Source organism: Colobus angolensis, unplaced genomic scaffold, assembly GCF_000951035.1.
Source record: "Colobus angolensis palliatus isolate OR3802 unplaced genomic scaffold, Cang.pa_1.0 Scaffold5, whole genome shotgun sequence".
NCBI lineage: Eukaryota > Metazoa > Chordata > Mammalia > Primates > Cercopithecidae > Colobus > Colobus angolensis.
The window spans coordinates 33359456-33376280 of NW_012118487.1; the positions used below are offsets into that span (position 1 = coordinate 33359456).

General features: G+C 36.2%; 1 protein-coding gene across 2 annotated transcripts; it reads left to right on the forward strand.

Moving 5' to 3' along the window:
• The first annotated feature begins 278 nt into the window (after window positions 1-278).
• On the forward strand, window positions 279-15471 carry PLRG1 (pleiotropic regulator 1). Of its 2 annotated transcripts, none has more exons than XM_011959763.1 (15): window positions 279-413; window positions 1780-1886; window positions 2869-3011; window positions 3663-3716; window positions 4507-4597; window positions 4797-4884; window positions 6214-6315; window positions 8798-8890; window positions 10447-10596; window positions 10686-10787; window positions 11328-11430; window positions 12488-12596; window positions 13618-13757; window positions 14239-14432; window positions 14982-15471. In XM_011959763.1, the coding sequence occupies exons 1-15, from the start codon at window positions 405-407 to the stop codon at window positions 15039-15041; spliced, it is 1545 nt and encodes a 514-aa protein (XP_011815153.1). In that variant the 5' UTR covers window positions 279-404; the 3' UTR covers window positions 15042-15471. The 2 variants fall into 2 exon arrangements, with proteins under 2 accessions (XP_011815153.1, XP_011815154.1); XM_011959764.1 differs by having other exon boundaries at window positions 294-413; window positions 3663-3689.
• The last annotated feature ends 1354 nt before the right edge of the window (window positions 15472-16825 follow it).

Consider the following 16825-nt stretch of genomic DNA (forward strand, 5'->3'; position numbering starts at 1 on the left):
GAGTTTGCTCTCCAGACGCTTAGGCTCTCTGAATAAAAAGCATTAAACTCCGGGTAATACAGCACTAACAACCAGGGCCCCAGCCAAAACATTTAAGGCTGAAGGTAAGGCAGAAAACATAATTCGAAGACTTCTTCAGAGGGGCGAGTAAAATCCTCCAGTCAGGCGCTTCCAGGTGTCTCTCCTCTACAGCCTCGAGACTCCGCCCTAGGGGCGGTCCTGAGGAGGGAGACCCGCCTCTGGATCCCAGAGGGCCGGGGGAGACTAGCGCGCGTGCGCAGAGGTTGCATCACATCCGCCGCCTGGGCGGCCAATTCCGGAAGGTGCAGCACAGTTGTGGCGGCGGGTACTGAGTTAGTGATTAGGGTTTCTTCCCTGCCGGAGGTGGGATACGCTGTAGCATCATGGTCGAGGTAAAGTGACACTGGGACTCTCAAGAGTCGTTTGTCTCTGGACTGTTTTTCTTTGGCAATGGGCGTGGGGGATTGAGAGTGCTTGGAGACCCGAGAGAAAAGAGGCTACGAGGGAAGCTGTTTGGCCAAGGCCGGGTGGTCTCTTCATCGGGTTTTCGGGGAGGGGGTAGAAGCCGGATGAGAACGCGAGTCGGAGGTTCAGTCCGGGCGCTAAGCCTGAGATAATTCATCCAGTTCTCGTTTGACTCTTGGGAGCTGGAAACTGTCCTTGGAGGCGGGGCCTCTGTTGGTGTTCGACCACTGGTCCTCGCCGCCCTCGGGGCAGTGTCAGTGATTCTGTGCCCGAAAAGATTGGCGGTCTTCTCTGTCTTGCGTTCAGGTCGTCTCTTATTTCAACTCTACTCCCAGAAAAACTTGCCATTCTTTACATCTTTTCCTGGCATGAACAGCCAGACATTCTGTTAGCTGGTCTTGTCCATGTTACCCCACATGTTTATTGATTCCATTCACTTTTCTCCGTATCCACTGCAATCCACCTTAATTGAGACCAACATCATCTTTCACCGGGACTGGTGCATTAGCTCCCCGTTGATTTCCTTGCTTCCATTTTTGTTCCATAAGTTGTTCTGTTTAAAATGTAAGTTGTTCATACCTTTCTTGTTTAAAACCCTTTACTGACTATGTTGCTAGAACAAAATATAGGATGTTGTAATAGTCTGAAAGACCTTACCTAATCTGGACCTTGTCTACCCTTGCAACCACAAAGCACCATCTCATCCACCATATACAGCTGTGCTGCCCTCCTTGTATTATTTCAGTTAACTGAACATTTTTTTACATGGCATTTCCATCAGCCTGGTTCGTTCTTACCTCTGTTTTGTGCAAGGCTAACTCCCTTTCTGCTTAAATATCACCTTAGTGAAGTCTTTCACAATTATACTTAGTCCTTCGTTTCCTGACCCAGTGCCTTGCTTGTTGCCCTCATAGCACTTATCAAAATGTGGAATTATTTTACTTTTTATTTGTTTCCTCTTGAGCACAGGGACCATGACTACCTTTTATCATTCTGTTGTGAGATTCTAGCACAATACCTGCCAGACACACAGTAGGAGCTCAGTAAATATTTATTGAATAAATGACTAAACTACGGCATCACTCAGTTGCTATACCTGAGGTTCTAGCCAAAGAGGAGCTTCCTCCTCTTCTCTGAACTTGACTCCTGTAGCTCGCAACAAGTAGCTATGGTGAGTGGTATAAAGCTTTTTACATATTTAAACATGTGAAGTGTATAATCAATCTGACATTAGGTTATGATTTGTGTAATTTGTAGATAGGTGTGTAATTACATTTTTTTTTTTTTTTTTAGGAGGTACAGAAACATTCTGTACACACACTTGTGTTCAGGTCATTGAAAAGGACCCATGACATGTTTGTAGCTGATAATGGAAAACCTGTGCCTTTAGATGAAGAGAGGTTGGTATAGTTTTTTTTTCAATTGCTGAAATATTTAACATTCTAATATTGGGGGAAGAGAGCAGGGAGAGGGAGACCTTTAAAGATAAACTGGTAATACTCATGGACTAATTCAATAATGAGTGGTGTTCTGGCATAATTTAAGCTGATTTAACTTTTTTTTTTTTTGGCCTTTTACAGTAAAAGTTCCATTAATAATTGCATTTTACAAATACCCAGTAATTAAGAGAGTCCCTTTTAGGTATTTTATTTTATAATCAATCACTTTGTATGTGCTTTCAGCTTCCCGCTGCTCTCAGAGCCTTGCTGAGCTGAAATTGTACCTGGCCAGTACCTCTACTCCCATCTTTTCTCGTTAGTATGATGAAGATTTTTGAGTGGTGGCATATTTTTGGTTCTACATATCCAGCTCCAGTCTGGGATTGCATTATGTGCAGTGTTCTTTCTTTGTCCTTTACCCTTTTAAAATCTACTTAACTCCTCAAGCAAGCATTTATATTTAATTTGTAAAGTAGACTATTTTTAAAAGTAATATAAGTGCATTTCTTTTTAAAATATTGAACCAATCAAGTACTTTTCTTAGTTCTAACTAACCTGTTTGGATACATCTAGTAAAGGTTGCTATAGAGTTTTTACTATATTTAAATTTTGAAGGAAAGTATATTGACTTTCAGGTTTCTTAAAGGGTGTGTTAGTTTCTATATATCTTTCAAGCAGACCCTTGATAATTTATCATAAAATATTTTCTGTTTATTAGGTAACAAATTAAAATATTACTTAGGTTTAATGAATGCTGTGTGGTGGAATGTGAGCAAAAGAACAGATATGGTGGGGAAATGCACTTGGAAAGTTTTTATTCTTTTAAATACTACTTAAAATCTTACTAGGAACTTTTTCTACATGATTGGGCAAACTTAAGCTGTCTAAGTGTTTGTTTTAAAGTATTTATGGATACATTCTTATGTTTATAATTTCTAAATAGTCACAAACGGAAAATGGCAATCAAGCTTCGTAATGAGTATGGTCCTGTGTTGCATATGCCTACTTCAAAAGAAAATCTTAAAGAGAAGGGTCCTCAGAATGCAACGGATTCATATGTTCATAAACAGTACCCTGCCAATCAAGGTGAGTATGGTATTATCAGAGATGTCAGACTTACATGTGAATTTTAAAAATAGAAAAATAAAATGTGTTATTTTTGCCCCTGCTGGCAGGACTTAGGTGTGGTCATACAGTATTTAATGGCTGTACCAGTATTATAATGGAAATTTTGATCCTCATGGGAATACTGAGACATTGGTTGATGACTTTTTTCTTATAGGAAATAAAAATGGTAGTATAATGATGGCAGAGATTCTTAGAATGTGGAGAAGGTCACAGTAGAGATTAAAGGAAAAAATTGGAGAATATTCTTAACCTGTGGGGATACCATCTATCCTGTTTGTAATTCAGAAAGAGATATTAAATACTGAAATCTTAATAAATGAAGAGAATTCAAGCTTCCACAGGAAACCATTTGCTTGGAAGAAGTACCAGAGTGGATTGTCACTTGATAGGAGGGCTTCTTTGTATACCACTGCTATATAGCAAATGGACAAGGACATGGTTTACAGAGATCAAAAGTGACCAATTTCCCTTATTTCTGAGGCTTGACTTTAGTTGAGAAAATTTGATAGATCCAGTTGAAAATGTAATATTATTTGATACTTTAAAGAGATGATAACTTTTATATATAAGATAAATTCACTACTATTGTTTTTTTTGTCTTTTTTCTAGGACAAGAAGTTGAATACTTTGTGGCAGGCACACATCCATACCCACCGGGACCTGGTTAGTGAGTTGTTGTATATTGAAAATGTCTTAAAAATGTCACATACATTTTCACTAACGAGCCAATAATGAGATTCTTGTTGCCTATAAATTGCAAGATAAGCTCAATAGCCAAGCATGCATGCATAGCTTTGTAGGTGATAATGAATACTCATGTGCCTTTATTCAGCAAACATTCTTGAGTATGTATAATTTTTCAGGCAATGTGCTAGGATTTCAAAGACAGTAAAACTGTTGCAGGCCTAGACAAATTTATTATCTGGTGGTTTAGGCAGACATGTAAATATCACCAAGCTTATAAAAATGATGGAAATGTTAGAGGCAGTATCTTAGAAACATGTCCTCTGTCTGTATTAAGGTATTGGCCCACAGATGGAGTGGCCAGTATAACCGGGTAGAGGACAAAAGGCTTAGTATATATAGAAAGTACAGGAAAATTGGGTGCTTCTAGTTGTAGTAAGTTACAACCACTCTTGGAAACATTCTGTTTGTATTTGAGGAACTGCTTAATACTGACTTTTGAAACTAATACCCAAATACAATAGAAATTAAGTTTACTGTTCTGGGCTGCTTTAATACCTTGTAGGCTGTGATCAAATTTGAGTTATGTGTTATTAAGCAGTATTTATTGTAGAAATTAAAAACAAAGATGAGCAAAACTTAATCAAAATTTGTATCACTGCCTGGAATTAATAAACATTTGGAATGTTTTCCTTCATCATTTTATTTTAAGTGCATGTAAATGAATAATATAAAGCTACTAAAAGAAATTGATTTTTCATTTTAATAGGGGTTGCTTTGACAGCAGATACTAAGATCCAGAGAATGCCAAGTGAATCAGCTGCACAGTCCTTAGCGGTGGCATTACCTTCTCAGACCAAGTATGAAATACTATAATTACAAAGATCTTAAAAGCATATTTCACTGTTCACAGTTTTTTCTTTTTAAAATTTCTTTATAACTATTGTATGACATTTTCCTTTATTAGGACTTATAACAATTTAAAATAAAGGGTTAGTTTTGCAGAATACATGACTGGAGGCGTTAATTACTTTGAATATAATATTTCTTTTGCCTCAGGGCTGATGTAAATCGTACTGCACCTAGTGGAAGTGAATACCGACATCCTGGGGCTTCTGACCGTCCGCAGCCTCCAGCGATGAATTCAGTAAGTTTTTCTGCGTCAAATAGCAGGTTTCTAACTTTTTAAACATGTTGCCTTATTTCCCTCTGATAGAAAGTCTTACCTTAAATACTAAAGAAATGAACACTTTGGAATTATTAAGATAAATAGCAGCCTGAGCTAGTCATTCATATTTCATAGTCCTAAAACTCAAGTTGGTAGTAAATTAACATTTTTTGGAATGCTGTTATTTGTCTACTTGTACATTGTGTGTAATATGTGTTTTGATAAAGATAATGTGATGTTGGTATTTATTGCCCACTATTAAAAATGCAAGGAGAGTTTTTCTGAAACTTGTGTTAGTATGCATTGCATATGAAAGTCTTTTTTTTTTTTTAATTAAATTTTAAGTGGGTTTGTACAGTTATGTTGAGTGCTATTAGTGTTGTACTATTCATGGGCTATACAACTAGTCTTATAAATGAGCATTTAGAAATACGTTTATCTGTAGGTAAATGGCAACTGGTATTAGTATGGTAGAAATAGTTGTAGAATTATTTTCTATAGTTATTTTATTGATTTATTTTTCTGCCATGTATTTTATTATGCTGCCACCTGAAATAAGTGCTGGCTTTGCTTCTCAGCTCATTATGCAATTGTTTTGACTTCATGAAGTGAATGAATGTGTAACCCCCACATCTCATTTCTTCCTTTATCTTCCATTCAGAGCATATCTTCTGTCCAGGCTCTCTACCCTCCTTATGAGGGTGTAATTTAAGCTTCTTGAGGGCAGGAACTTTATGGGCTTAATTATTTTTTGGATGACTAGATGACTACTAACAATAGATAGTATATCAGGCAGTATACCTGTTAAAATAGTATTTAAATATTGTATTAGAAGATAAATAGAAGGAACTATCATATCAGTCTTTGCTACATTAAATCAATAATGTTAAAGTATGACAATGAAAGGCAGTGGCATTAATACACTTAAAATGACTTTAATAATGGGAGCTTACATGGAGCATTTACTACTTTTTAAATCTTTGTAGTAACCCTATGAAATAGGCACTGTTCGTCCCATTTTATAGGTGAGGCACATAGAGGTTACATAATTGTTACCTAATGTCAAACAGCTAGTAATGGACCAAGCTGGGATTTGAACCCATACACAGTGATGTGTGTTCTTAAGTCTAATGTTCTGCCTCTCTCTGATTTTGTAATTGCTTTTTAAAATTAACATACAGAAAATTTTATTTCTTCATTTATGGAAAAAATCTTTTGTAAGTTCCCTCTTTCCATTTCCATTTCTGAATTGATATGAAGCCTTCGGTATGATACCTTTAATAATAATAATGTCTCTTCTATGTCTAGATTGTCATGGAGACCGGCAATACCAAGAACTCTGCACTGATGGCTAAAAAAGCCCCTACAATGCCAAAACCCCAGTGGCACCCACCGTGGAAACTCTACAGGGTGAGTGACTCTGCATTTATTTTATTATGTGAATCATGATTGCTTTCTAGTTGACAAGCACTGAAGAATAGAGTAAGGAGGAAAAAGAGTGAATATGAAAAGCCAGTAGAGCAATCTGAGGTGGATTGAGAAGAGTCTTAGGGAGTATCTTAAAAGATCTCTTGGGAAGGCGACTTCCTTAAGTAAAAGTTATACTTGTATTTTATATAAAATCATATAAAATGTCAAGATAAAGCTTCTAAATATGGATTGCAGACTAAATAAATTTAGAAAGTGTTCAAAGTATTTAGTTTGAAGGTGAAGGGGGAAAACACCATATAAAGAAATTCTTTGGGCCTACCAGTTATTCTTTCAACTACAATAAATTAAAATGAGTCAGAGTGTATCATCTAAAAGAAAATGGACATGCATGCTCACTTTGGCAGCCCATATGCTAAAATTGGAACGGTACAGAGAAGATGAGCATGGCCCTTCTGCAAGGATAACACAGATTCATGAAGTGTGCCATACTGTTCATTTTGCATTGCTTGCCTGTATCAAGATATCTCATGTACCCCATAAATATATTTCTACTGCGTACCCACAAAAATTAAACACAAAATTTTAAAAAAGAAACCGTACATAGTAGAAAATGTACAGCTACATGTAATTTAATATATATTTTAAAATTTTTATTTTTCAAATGATTGTACAGCAAGAGACTTTTTGTTTGACATACAGGTCTAATGAATTGTAATAGATGTATTGATTTGGGTAACTGCTACCACAATTAGGATATAGCGTTACGTCACCTCAAAACACACCCCTGTGCTATTCTTTTGCAGCTATATCTTCCTTCACCTCTGACAATCGCTGATCTGTTTTCTATCACTATAGTTGTCTTATTTTTTTTCAATAATTTCAGTTCTAATTTATTTTTAATTTTTATGGCTAACATAATAGATGTGCATATTTATGGGCTACATATCAAATCTGATACCAGCATACACTGTGTAGGCCAGGTATGGTGGCTCATGCCTATAATCCCAGCACTCTGGGAGGCCTAGGCAAGCGGATCTCTTGAGTCCAGGAGTTCAGTACCAGCCTGGGCAACACAACAAAATCCCGTCTCTACAAAAAACACAAAAATTAGCTATGTGTGGTGGCGCACACCTGTAGTTCCAGCTACTTCAGAGGCTGAAGTGGGAGGATCACTTGGGCTCTGGAGGTGGAGGTTGCAGTGAGCCAGGATCACGCCGCTGCACTCCAGCCTGGGCAACAGAGTGACACCCTATCTCAAAACAAGAAACAAAGAAAAAAAGCATACAATGTGTAATGATCGAATCACAGTAATTGGGATATTTATCTCCACGGTAATTGGGATATGATTTCTTTGTATTAGGAACATTCCATTTTACTCTTCTAGTTATTTTGATATATACAGTAAATTATTCTTAGCTATAGTCACCCTATTGTGCTACCAAGCTAACTAGCCAAACTAGTGCTACCAAACACTAAATCTTACTCCCTTTATCTAACTGTATTTTTTTTTTTTTTTTGAGATGGAGTCTCGCTCTGTTGCCGGGGCTGGAGTGCAGTGGCCAGATCTCAGCTCACTGCAAGCTCTGCCTCCCGGGTTTACGCCATTCTCCTGCCTCAGCCTCCCGAGTAGCTGGGACTACAGGCGCCCGCCACCTCGCCCGGCTAGTTTTTTTGTATTTTTAGTAGAGACGGGGTTTCACCGTGTTAGCCAGTAGATGGTCTCGATCTCCTGACCTCGTGATCCGCCCGTCTCGGCCTCCCAAAGTGCTGGGATTACAGGCTTGAGCCACCGCGCCCGGCCTCTAACTGTATTTTTATACCCATTATTCACTCCCTCTTTATCCTCTGCTTCCTCACTATTCTTCCCAACCTCTAGTAGCCATCATTCAACTCTCAAGATCATTTATTTTTTAGCTCCCATATATGAGAGAGAGCATGCAGTACTTGTGTTTCTGATTCTGGCTTATTTCACTTAACATAGTATCTTCCAGTTCCATCCTTGTTGTTGCAAATGACAGAATTTCATTCTGTTTAATGGCTGAGTAGTATTCCATTGTGTGTATGTACCACATTTTATTTATTCATTCACCTCTTGATGGACACTTAGGTTGATTTAGCTGTGTCTTTTTGACTATGTCATATAAATGGAATCATACAAAATGTACTTTTTGAGATTGGCTTCCTTCACACAGCTTAATACCTTTGTGAGTCACTGAAGTTGTTGCAAGTATTAATAATGTATTCCTTTTTATTACTGAGTAGTATACATTATATAGATGAGCCACAATTTGTGTATCTATTAACTTGTTGAAGATAATTTAATATTGTAAAATATAATAGTCAAATTATCTTTTAAATGTATGATTTGAAGATGGCAGGGCAATTCAAACTCGGGCTGCAGTTAAACTTAAAAACATTTTAACTTGTATGTTAGCCGCCCATTCTACTTTGTTTTATACAGGTTATCAGTGGGCATCTTGGCTGGGTTCGATGTATTGCTGTGGAACCTGGAAATCAGTGGTTTGTTACTGGGTCTGCTGACAGAACCATAAAGGTAATAATGAAGGAAGAAAAAATAAACATGACTTTGTGTTTGTCATGTAAGTTTAATCAGTTACTATTTCCTGTGGCAGGAATTGCTATTGCAGTTCCTCTGTTATTTTAGACCTGAATAAGGAGTAAAATTTATCATTTATACTAATAAGTGTTCTAAATAAATATCTGTTTGAAAAGTGGTATTTAAACCACTTTTTCTTTACCTGCTGAATACCTACCACTAATTCCTTTATACTTACATTTTGGTCTCCAACTGGTTACAAAATTAGGAGCATGCTCATTCATAGAAAATGTGGAAAATATAGAGAACTATGAAAGTACGTAGACCTGTATATAATCCTACCATTGTTAGATACTTGGATAAGTTTCATTTTAGTATTTATTTCTGTAAGTATAAATGCCTTTACTTCTAAGCTCTTTTCCTGTATGTGTATCTTTTAAAAATCATTCTTAGTATGTAATTTTGTATCTTGCTTTTTTCCCTTAACATTGTATCAAAGGCATATTCCTGTGAAAAATTTACCATCTTTTAAAGTGGCTGCATAATATTATATCATTTGGATAGTCTATAATCTGTTTTCCTATTGTTGGATGGTAGAGTTTTTAGTCTGATTTTCACCATTACAAGTAATGCTGTTAAGTTTTGTATATAAGACTTTTTCTGTGTTTTAAATTATTTTGTTATGGTAGAGTTCCATAAATGGAATAAATGGGTCAAATATTTTTGAAGCTGATACCCAAAGTACAAATTACTTTCCAAATGGGTGAATCGATACTTGCATTGTATGAGAGGATCCTTTTCAGCACATTGGTTGTACGTTCCTTTACAAATATCTAATATGGTAAGCAAAAATGGATACTTAATTTTTTTAAAAAAGTTTGTATAGGCTGGGCGCAGTGGCTCACACCTGTAATCCCAACACTTTGGGAGGCTGAGGCGGGCAGATCATGAGGTCAGGAGATCGAGACCAGCCTGCCTAACACGGTGAAACCCTGTCTCCACTAAAAAATACAAAAAAATTAGCTGGGCACAGTGATGGGCACCTGTAATCCCAGCTACTTCGGAGGCTGGGGCAGGAAAATGGCGTGAACCCAGGAGGTGGAGCTTGCAGTGAGCCGAGATTGCGCCACTCCAACCTGGGCGACAGAGCGAGACTCTGTCTCAAAAAATAAATAACTAACTAAAAAGTTTGTATAAAATTTCTAATGAGTTTGAACTTTTTCATATCTGTATTTGCTGCTTTTAGGGTTTCTTTAAGTTGTTGCCGTCCTCGGTTAATTTAATACCATACTTTTCATACTGTTATTATCAAAGATTCCATTTATATAACAAGAAGGTTAACCTGTCATCTAATTGCAAATATTTTTCCAGTTTGAGCATGCCAGTTTTTTTCTTGCTTTTATTTGGTGGGGAGTCATTTTACAAAATTTTTTATTTTTACATATTTGTTATCTTTTTCCTCTTCTCTTTGAAAACTCAATTTTAATAATCAGGATTCTAAAATTTTGCTTTGCGGTAACCAGGGAAAGAAAAAAAAAATTCTTTGATTGCAGATCTGGGACTTGGCTAGTGGCAAATTAAAACTGTCATTGACTGGGCATATTAGTACTGTGCGGGGCGTGATAGTAAGCACAAGGAGCCCATACCTGTTCTCTTGTGGAGAAGACAAACAAGTAAAATGCTGGGATCTTGAATACAATAAGGTAAGGTTGGAATTAAGGATTTAAAACATTATGAACCACTGTTTATCTTTCTAATTCTACAAGTGTTAACTGTCCTGCTTTGTCTTTAGGTTATAAGGCATTATCATGGACATTTAAGTGCAGTATATGGTTTGGATTTGCACCCAACAATTGATGTGTTGGTAACCTGTAGTCGAGATTCAACTGCACGGGTAAACGGGATAGAGTTGTGTTTTTATCTGTAAATATATTGCATCTTGTAGGGTGCACGTTTGGTTTCAGAGTCTTCAATTGATTGATAGAGAATTAAAGATAGTTGTCTTGAGTCATTAATATCCTACTCCCTAAGTTTCTTAACTTGCATTTTTTTCCACCTTAGTCTTCAGTTCTATGACCTCATGATGTTAGTGTTATTAGTGCCCTGCCCCTGAAATGTGATATTCTCACGTTCCATTCTGTAACAACTATTGTCCATTAGTTCTTTCATTCAGTAGTGTTAAAAAGTAGTCCCATCATGCCCATTCTTAGATTTTCAGTGCCCTGATCTTTTAGCTTTTTAAAGTTCTTTCAAGGTGTCTCCTATTTATATTCTTCCTCCAGTTGATAAATCATTATCTTTCATTTAAGCGTTTTCTTTATTATATTCAGGCACTAGTTGTCTAGTAAATTTTCAGCCTTGAATCGATCCAGTTATCTTCTTGAGATAATGAATACCTATTCTCTTTCCTAATATGTCTATTGCGTTTTTATAGATTTGGGATGTGAGAACTAAAGCCAGTGTACACACATTATCTGGACATACAAATGCAGTTGCTACAGTGAGGTGTCAGGCTGCAGAACCACAAATTATTACAGGTATGATCGATACTTTTCAAGTTTACAGAATATTCATATCAGAATCCATGTTATTATACATATACTTTTAATATTCACGATGACTCCTGCTTTGCTTTGTGTTTACAGTGTTTCTGTGTTATATTTTAATCATGGACATTTGAAATATATTCAAATGAAATTTCATTCCACTGTTTTTATCTCGTGGTTTTTACATATCATAGAGTATGCCATACATAGTATCCTGTAATGTCTGACTAGAATACTGTGATACAAACAATTAAGTATTATTTTATAGTGTCAAAATTATTTTTCTAGGAAATTGAAGTTAGAAGACAAAATACCTTGAGACTAGTAACCTTTAGAACTGATTTGAATCTTACTTTGCTCTAAATAAAGTTAGTAACAATGGCCGGGCGCGGTGGCTCAAGCCTGTAATCCCAGCACTTTGGGAGGCCGAGACGGGCGGATCACAAGGTCAGGAGATCGAGACCATCCAGGCTAATATGGTGAAACCCTGTCTCTACTAAAAAATACAAAAAACTAGCCTGGCAAGGTGGCAGGCGCCTGTAGTCCCAGCTGCTCGGGAGGCTGAGGCAGGAGAATGGCATAAACCCGGGAGGCGGAGCTTGCAGTGAGCTGAGATCTGGCCACTGCACTCCAGCCTGGGCGACAGAGCGAGACTCTGTCTCAAAAAAAAAAATAAAAAGTTAGTAACAATGGAACTTTAATACTAGAAAATAATTCCTTTGCCTGATGTAATTTATTAACTTAAAAAAATCATTGAAGTTTTTTCCTTTTCACTAGAGTGTACAATCATATATTTGTTTTATTTGTTATTTGCATGTGTTTTAGCTGTTCAGTTGACAGTGAATCAGTTGTTGTATTGCATTTTTTTAAAGAATTAAAATCAACCTAAAAATTTGGAACTATGAAGAAATTAACCAAGACTGATTTGCAAGTGATAAGGCTTTCATTTAGAACATACGTGTTTTGGAAGAATGCTTTGTATTTTATTTAACTTTTGCATTATTTTTCCTGGTCTATGTTTTGAGGGATATATTTGTTTCCATTACAGGAAGCCATGATACTACAATTCGATTGTGGGATCTGGTGGCTGGAAAAACAAGAGTGACATTAACAAATCACAAAAAATCAGTTAGGGCTGTGGTTTTACATCCAAGACAGTAAGTGTATTTTCCTAATTAGCTTCTTGTTTTTCTTCAGTTCTTAGTATAATGCTGAAATGCTAGTGGTGTCAGCACTGCCTTTGGCAGTCATTTAGCTGCTGTCATTTCCAGGCCTGTGCCACATAGGAATGTGTGTTTCTTTCATTTTCCTTATGTACTATTTTGCTTCATGCCCTGTAAAACATGAGGAAAGCCTTCTACTTGATAACAAATAAATAATGTCAAATGAGACAATGTAAATAAATCATGATTAAATGCTGCATGTCAGAATAAAAGATATTAGTGGCTGGGCTTAATGTTTTGGACATAAATGATATTGAACACTGAGACAGTCATTGAATAGTTTAATTCTTAAGGAGGAAGTTAATATATGTAGAAAGAGAAATAATAAGAACCGTGAACATTATAGTCAGAGTATCCAAAAAGGTGGAGCGTATATATCACAACTATTGTTTGTTGTATCAGATCACTCTGACACTTTTCTGGTTATATTCATATTCTTTCTCTTCTCCCTTTCCTCCTCTCTGTCTTCTACTCTCCATACCCTTTTCCCCCTCTCTTCTTCCTTCCTTTGCTTGTCTTTCTCACTCTCATCTCTCCTCACTCCCATTCTCTCTCTTCCTCTTGCCCTCTATTCCTTTTTTCCCTTTCTTCCTGTTCCTGTCTTGCTCTCCCTCCCTCCAAAAGAGTTGCATAACACATTGCCCTTCTTGTGAAATAGGACTTCTACACATTTATTGCTCTAGCTTAGTGCAGAGCATTAAGGAAATGAAAGAATAAAACTTAAAGGAAATGAAAGAATAAAACTTTAGGACTTAAAATATCCTGTTAAAAATGTGAAGATCTGATTTAACTTTGAACAAATGTCTTAATATTTTTACATTTTGATATGACTATTTTGCTGAATATAAATCATTGAGTACACAACACAAAATATAACTGAAATAAGCTTTTAAAAACCCACCACTTTATTTAACTTGGTTTCCTTTGTCATTAATTCTTTTTAATATTATTTCAGTTACACATTTGCATCTGGTTCTCCAGATAACATAAAGCAGTGGAAATTCCCTGATGGAAGTTTCATTCAAAATCTTTCCGGTCATAATGCTATTATTAACACATTGACAGTAAATTCTGATGGAGTACTTGTATCTGGAGGTAAAATAAGATTTTTATAATAAATATGTTTATCTGTTACTTTTAATGATGAATAAACATTTGTAATGCTTCTAAGCTGTCACACTTAAGTATTATAGCAGCACTTGCTTGATTAGGGCATATTTGCATGTTACTATGTGTGTTCATGCATATACATAATACATGTAGTATATTTCATAGTTTAGTCTTTTTGAGTTCCAATCTGATGAATCTCAGGGATTTATGCTGGGAATTGCCTAAAATTTTGTTTATTATTCTGGAATTGGATGTTAAATTTTGAGGTACTTTTTAAGATCTATAAATTCTGAACCCAGCACAAATGAAAGTAGAAAAGCCAATATTAAGAGAAGATTGAGTGCCTGTGTCTTATGTATTTTTATAACTGAAGTATTGCCATGCTTGGGCTAATGATGCTTAATAAATGTTTGTCAAGCTGTACTGCTGAAGGGATACCAGGTGTAACTAGATTTTTCCCTTTAAGCTGACAATGGCACCATGCATCTTTGGGACTGGAGAACTGGCTACAATTTTCAGAGAGTTCATGCAGCTGTGCAACCTGGGTCTTTGGACAGTGAATCAGGAATATTTGCTTGTGCTTTTGATCAGTCTGAAAGTCGATTACTAACAGCTGAAGCTGATAAAACCATTAAAGTATACAGAGAGGATGACACAGCCGTAAGTTCTCTGTTTCACATTTGTTAAGTAAAGCAGCTATACCAATTTGGCACTGTGTTCTCATTTAATTATCAGAAGGAAAAATAATCTTTATAGTATTTAAGATATTTGTTTTCTTGAATAGTGTCTATTTATAGATTTCTATATTATTTCACTGATGCCAGTGAATTCATGGATGGTTTTAATTTTATCCCAACTTTCTTTGTTATAGTTGCTGGGAAATGTTGCACCAAGAATAACAGCAAATAAATAGATTGTTATGCAAATTAATTTGAGAATCATAAGCTTTGGTGTTAGTAGAATATCCAAATAGAAATGTTATTTTAGATGAAAAACTGCAAACTAAACATAATGAATCCATCCATCTGTTATTAGACTTGGATAATGCCAGAAGTTTATCAACTCTTCCTAAAATTGTCGAAGAACTACTAAGTATATAATGCCAATGAATAATGTTAGAGGAGATACTTTATTTCTGTTAGAAAGGAAGCCTGTTAGACATGAAGCAAACTAATAATACTTTATTTTAACTTGCTTTTCTACTTTTAGACAGAAGAAACTCATCCAGTCAGCTGGAAACCAGAAATTATCAAGAGAAAGAGATTTTAATGAATGTGGAATTTTCTTTTTTTTTTTTTTTTTAAAAAAAAAAAAAAAAAGCTTGGCGTTGATGAGGATACCCAGTCGTTTTGTGCTCTGGCTGGGAATATAAAGGAGAAATTCACTTGCTTCAATCATTGCTGCTTCATATTTTACAATAAACTGTCCCCTGTCCCCTACCCTTGTGTTTTTATTTCTAAAACAATCTGTGATACTAGGAAGATGCAGATACCAAGTAAATGCAGGTTTATTGAATGTAACTATTCTAGATGTAATATTTTGACAGTCTTATTAGAACAACCCTCTTTTTTAAAAAAATGTATGAAACCGATTATTATAATAGGACATTTGAGGGAGCAGTAGTTTTTTTTAAAATTTTAATCCTTTAAAAATTAATATCTGTGACTAATAATTTGAGATTAAAAGATTTGAAGTCTTATGTATGTTTATTCCAAAAACGGTTTTTGAGTGTATGTTCTACAAAGTTCTGCACTAGATACCGTTCAGGAAATAGACAAGTAAGATGTGTCTATCCTCTAAGACTTCCAGTTTGGTAGCTTAGTATAGAAATTCTGTAATGGAGGTGCAGGTGAAATGCTGGGGGAACAGAAGTGGGAATAAGATCATTTATTTTTCTCAGGAAGGATTGTAGAAGACTTCATAGACTAAGTGGCATTGGAGATGACTTTGAGGTGAAGGAGGACAAAGAAGGAAAAGAGATAAGGCATGAAGCGATGAAACCAGGCACAAGAAAGTGTGCAGTGTGTCCTGGGACAAAGAATTTTCCGCTACTGTTGAATAATGGGGAGTAAAGCTGGATTGTGAGGAAAGCTCATACAAATTTGGATTTTATTCCACAACTGGTAGGATAACAATACTGCCATTGAAACTTGGGGAAAATAACTGGAGATACCAGCGCAGCTGTTTAAAACTGTAGCAAGGGCTGCAATCTTGTAGAGATTTTAAAGAGAAGTTTTTTTTTTTTTTTTTTTGAGACGGAGTCTTGCTCTGTCGCCCAGGCTGGAGTGCAGTGGCCTGAACTCAGCTCACTGAAAGCTCTGCCTCCCGGGTTTTACGCCATTCTCCTGCCTCAGCCTCAGGAGTAGCTGGGACTACAGGCGCCCGCCACCTCGCCCTATTTTTTTTTTTTTTTTGTATTTTTAGTAGAGACGGGGTTTCACCATATTAGCTAGGATGGTCTCGATGTCCTGACCTCGTGATCCACCCGTTTCAGCCTCCCAAAGTGCTGGGATTACAGGCTTGAGCCACCGCGCCCGGCTTAAAGAGAAGTTTTAAAGTTTCTAATACTGATGCCTCTTTTTGGTAAATACAAGTTTTATAAATCTTGCCCTGGGATCCTGATTCCCCTTTAGTCAAGAACATTTGTCAGACTTCACCTTCTATAATGAGAAAACACAGTTATAAGAACAGTTTTTATAATTTTCCAAATTAAAAAATTGCACTATGATTTTGAGTAAGCATTTCCAATTACATTACCCATCTTGCATGCTATAGGTGGGAGTATAATCGGCACAACCTTTAGGAATGTAGTTTTCTGGGGTTTATTGAAACTGTTTGAACCTTTTGGCCTACTAAGTTCATTTCTAGGAAACTGCGTAATGGGAATAATCTGACAACTGTACACAAGCAAATTCATTGCACCTTTGTTCTTTAATACTTAAAACTAACCCAAATGTCCTGTCAATAAGGGATGGTTTAATAGATGGTACCTTTATGCAATTTGTTTCTAAGTATTCATTAAGAGTGAGGAATGTCTGGATTATTAGGGCAAA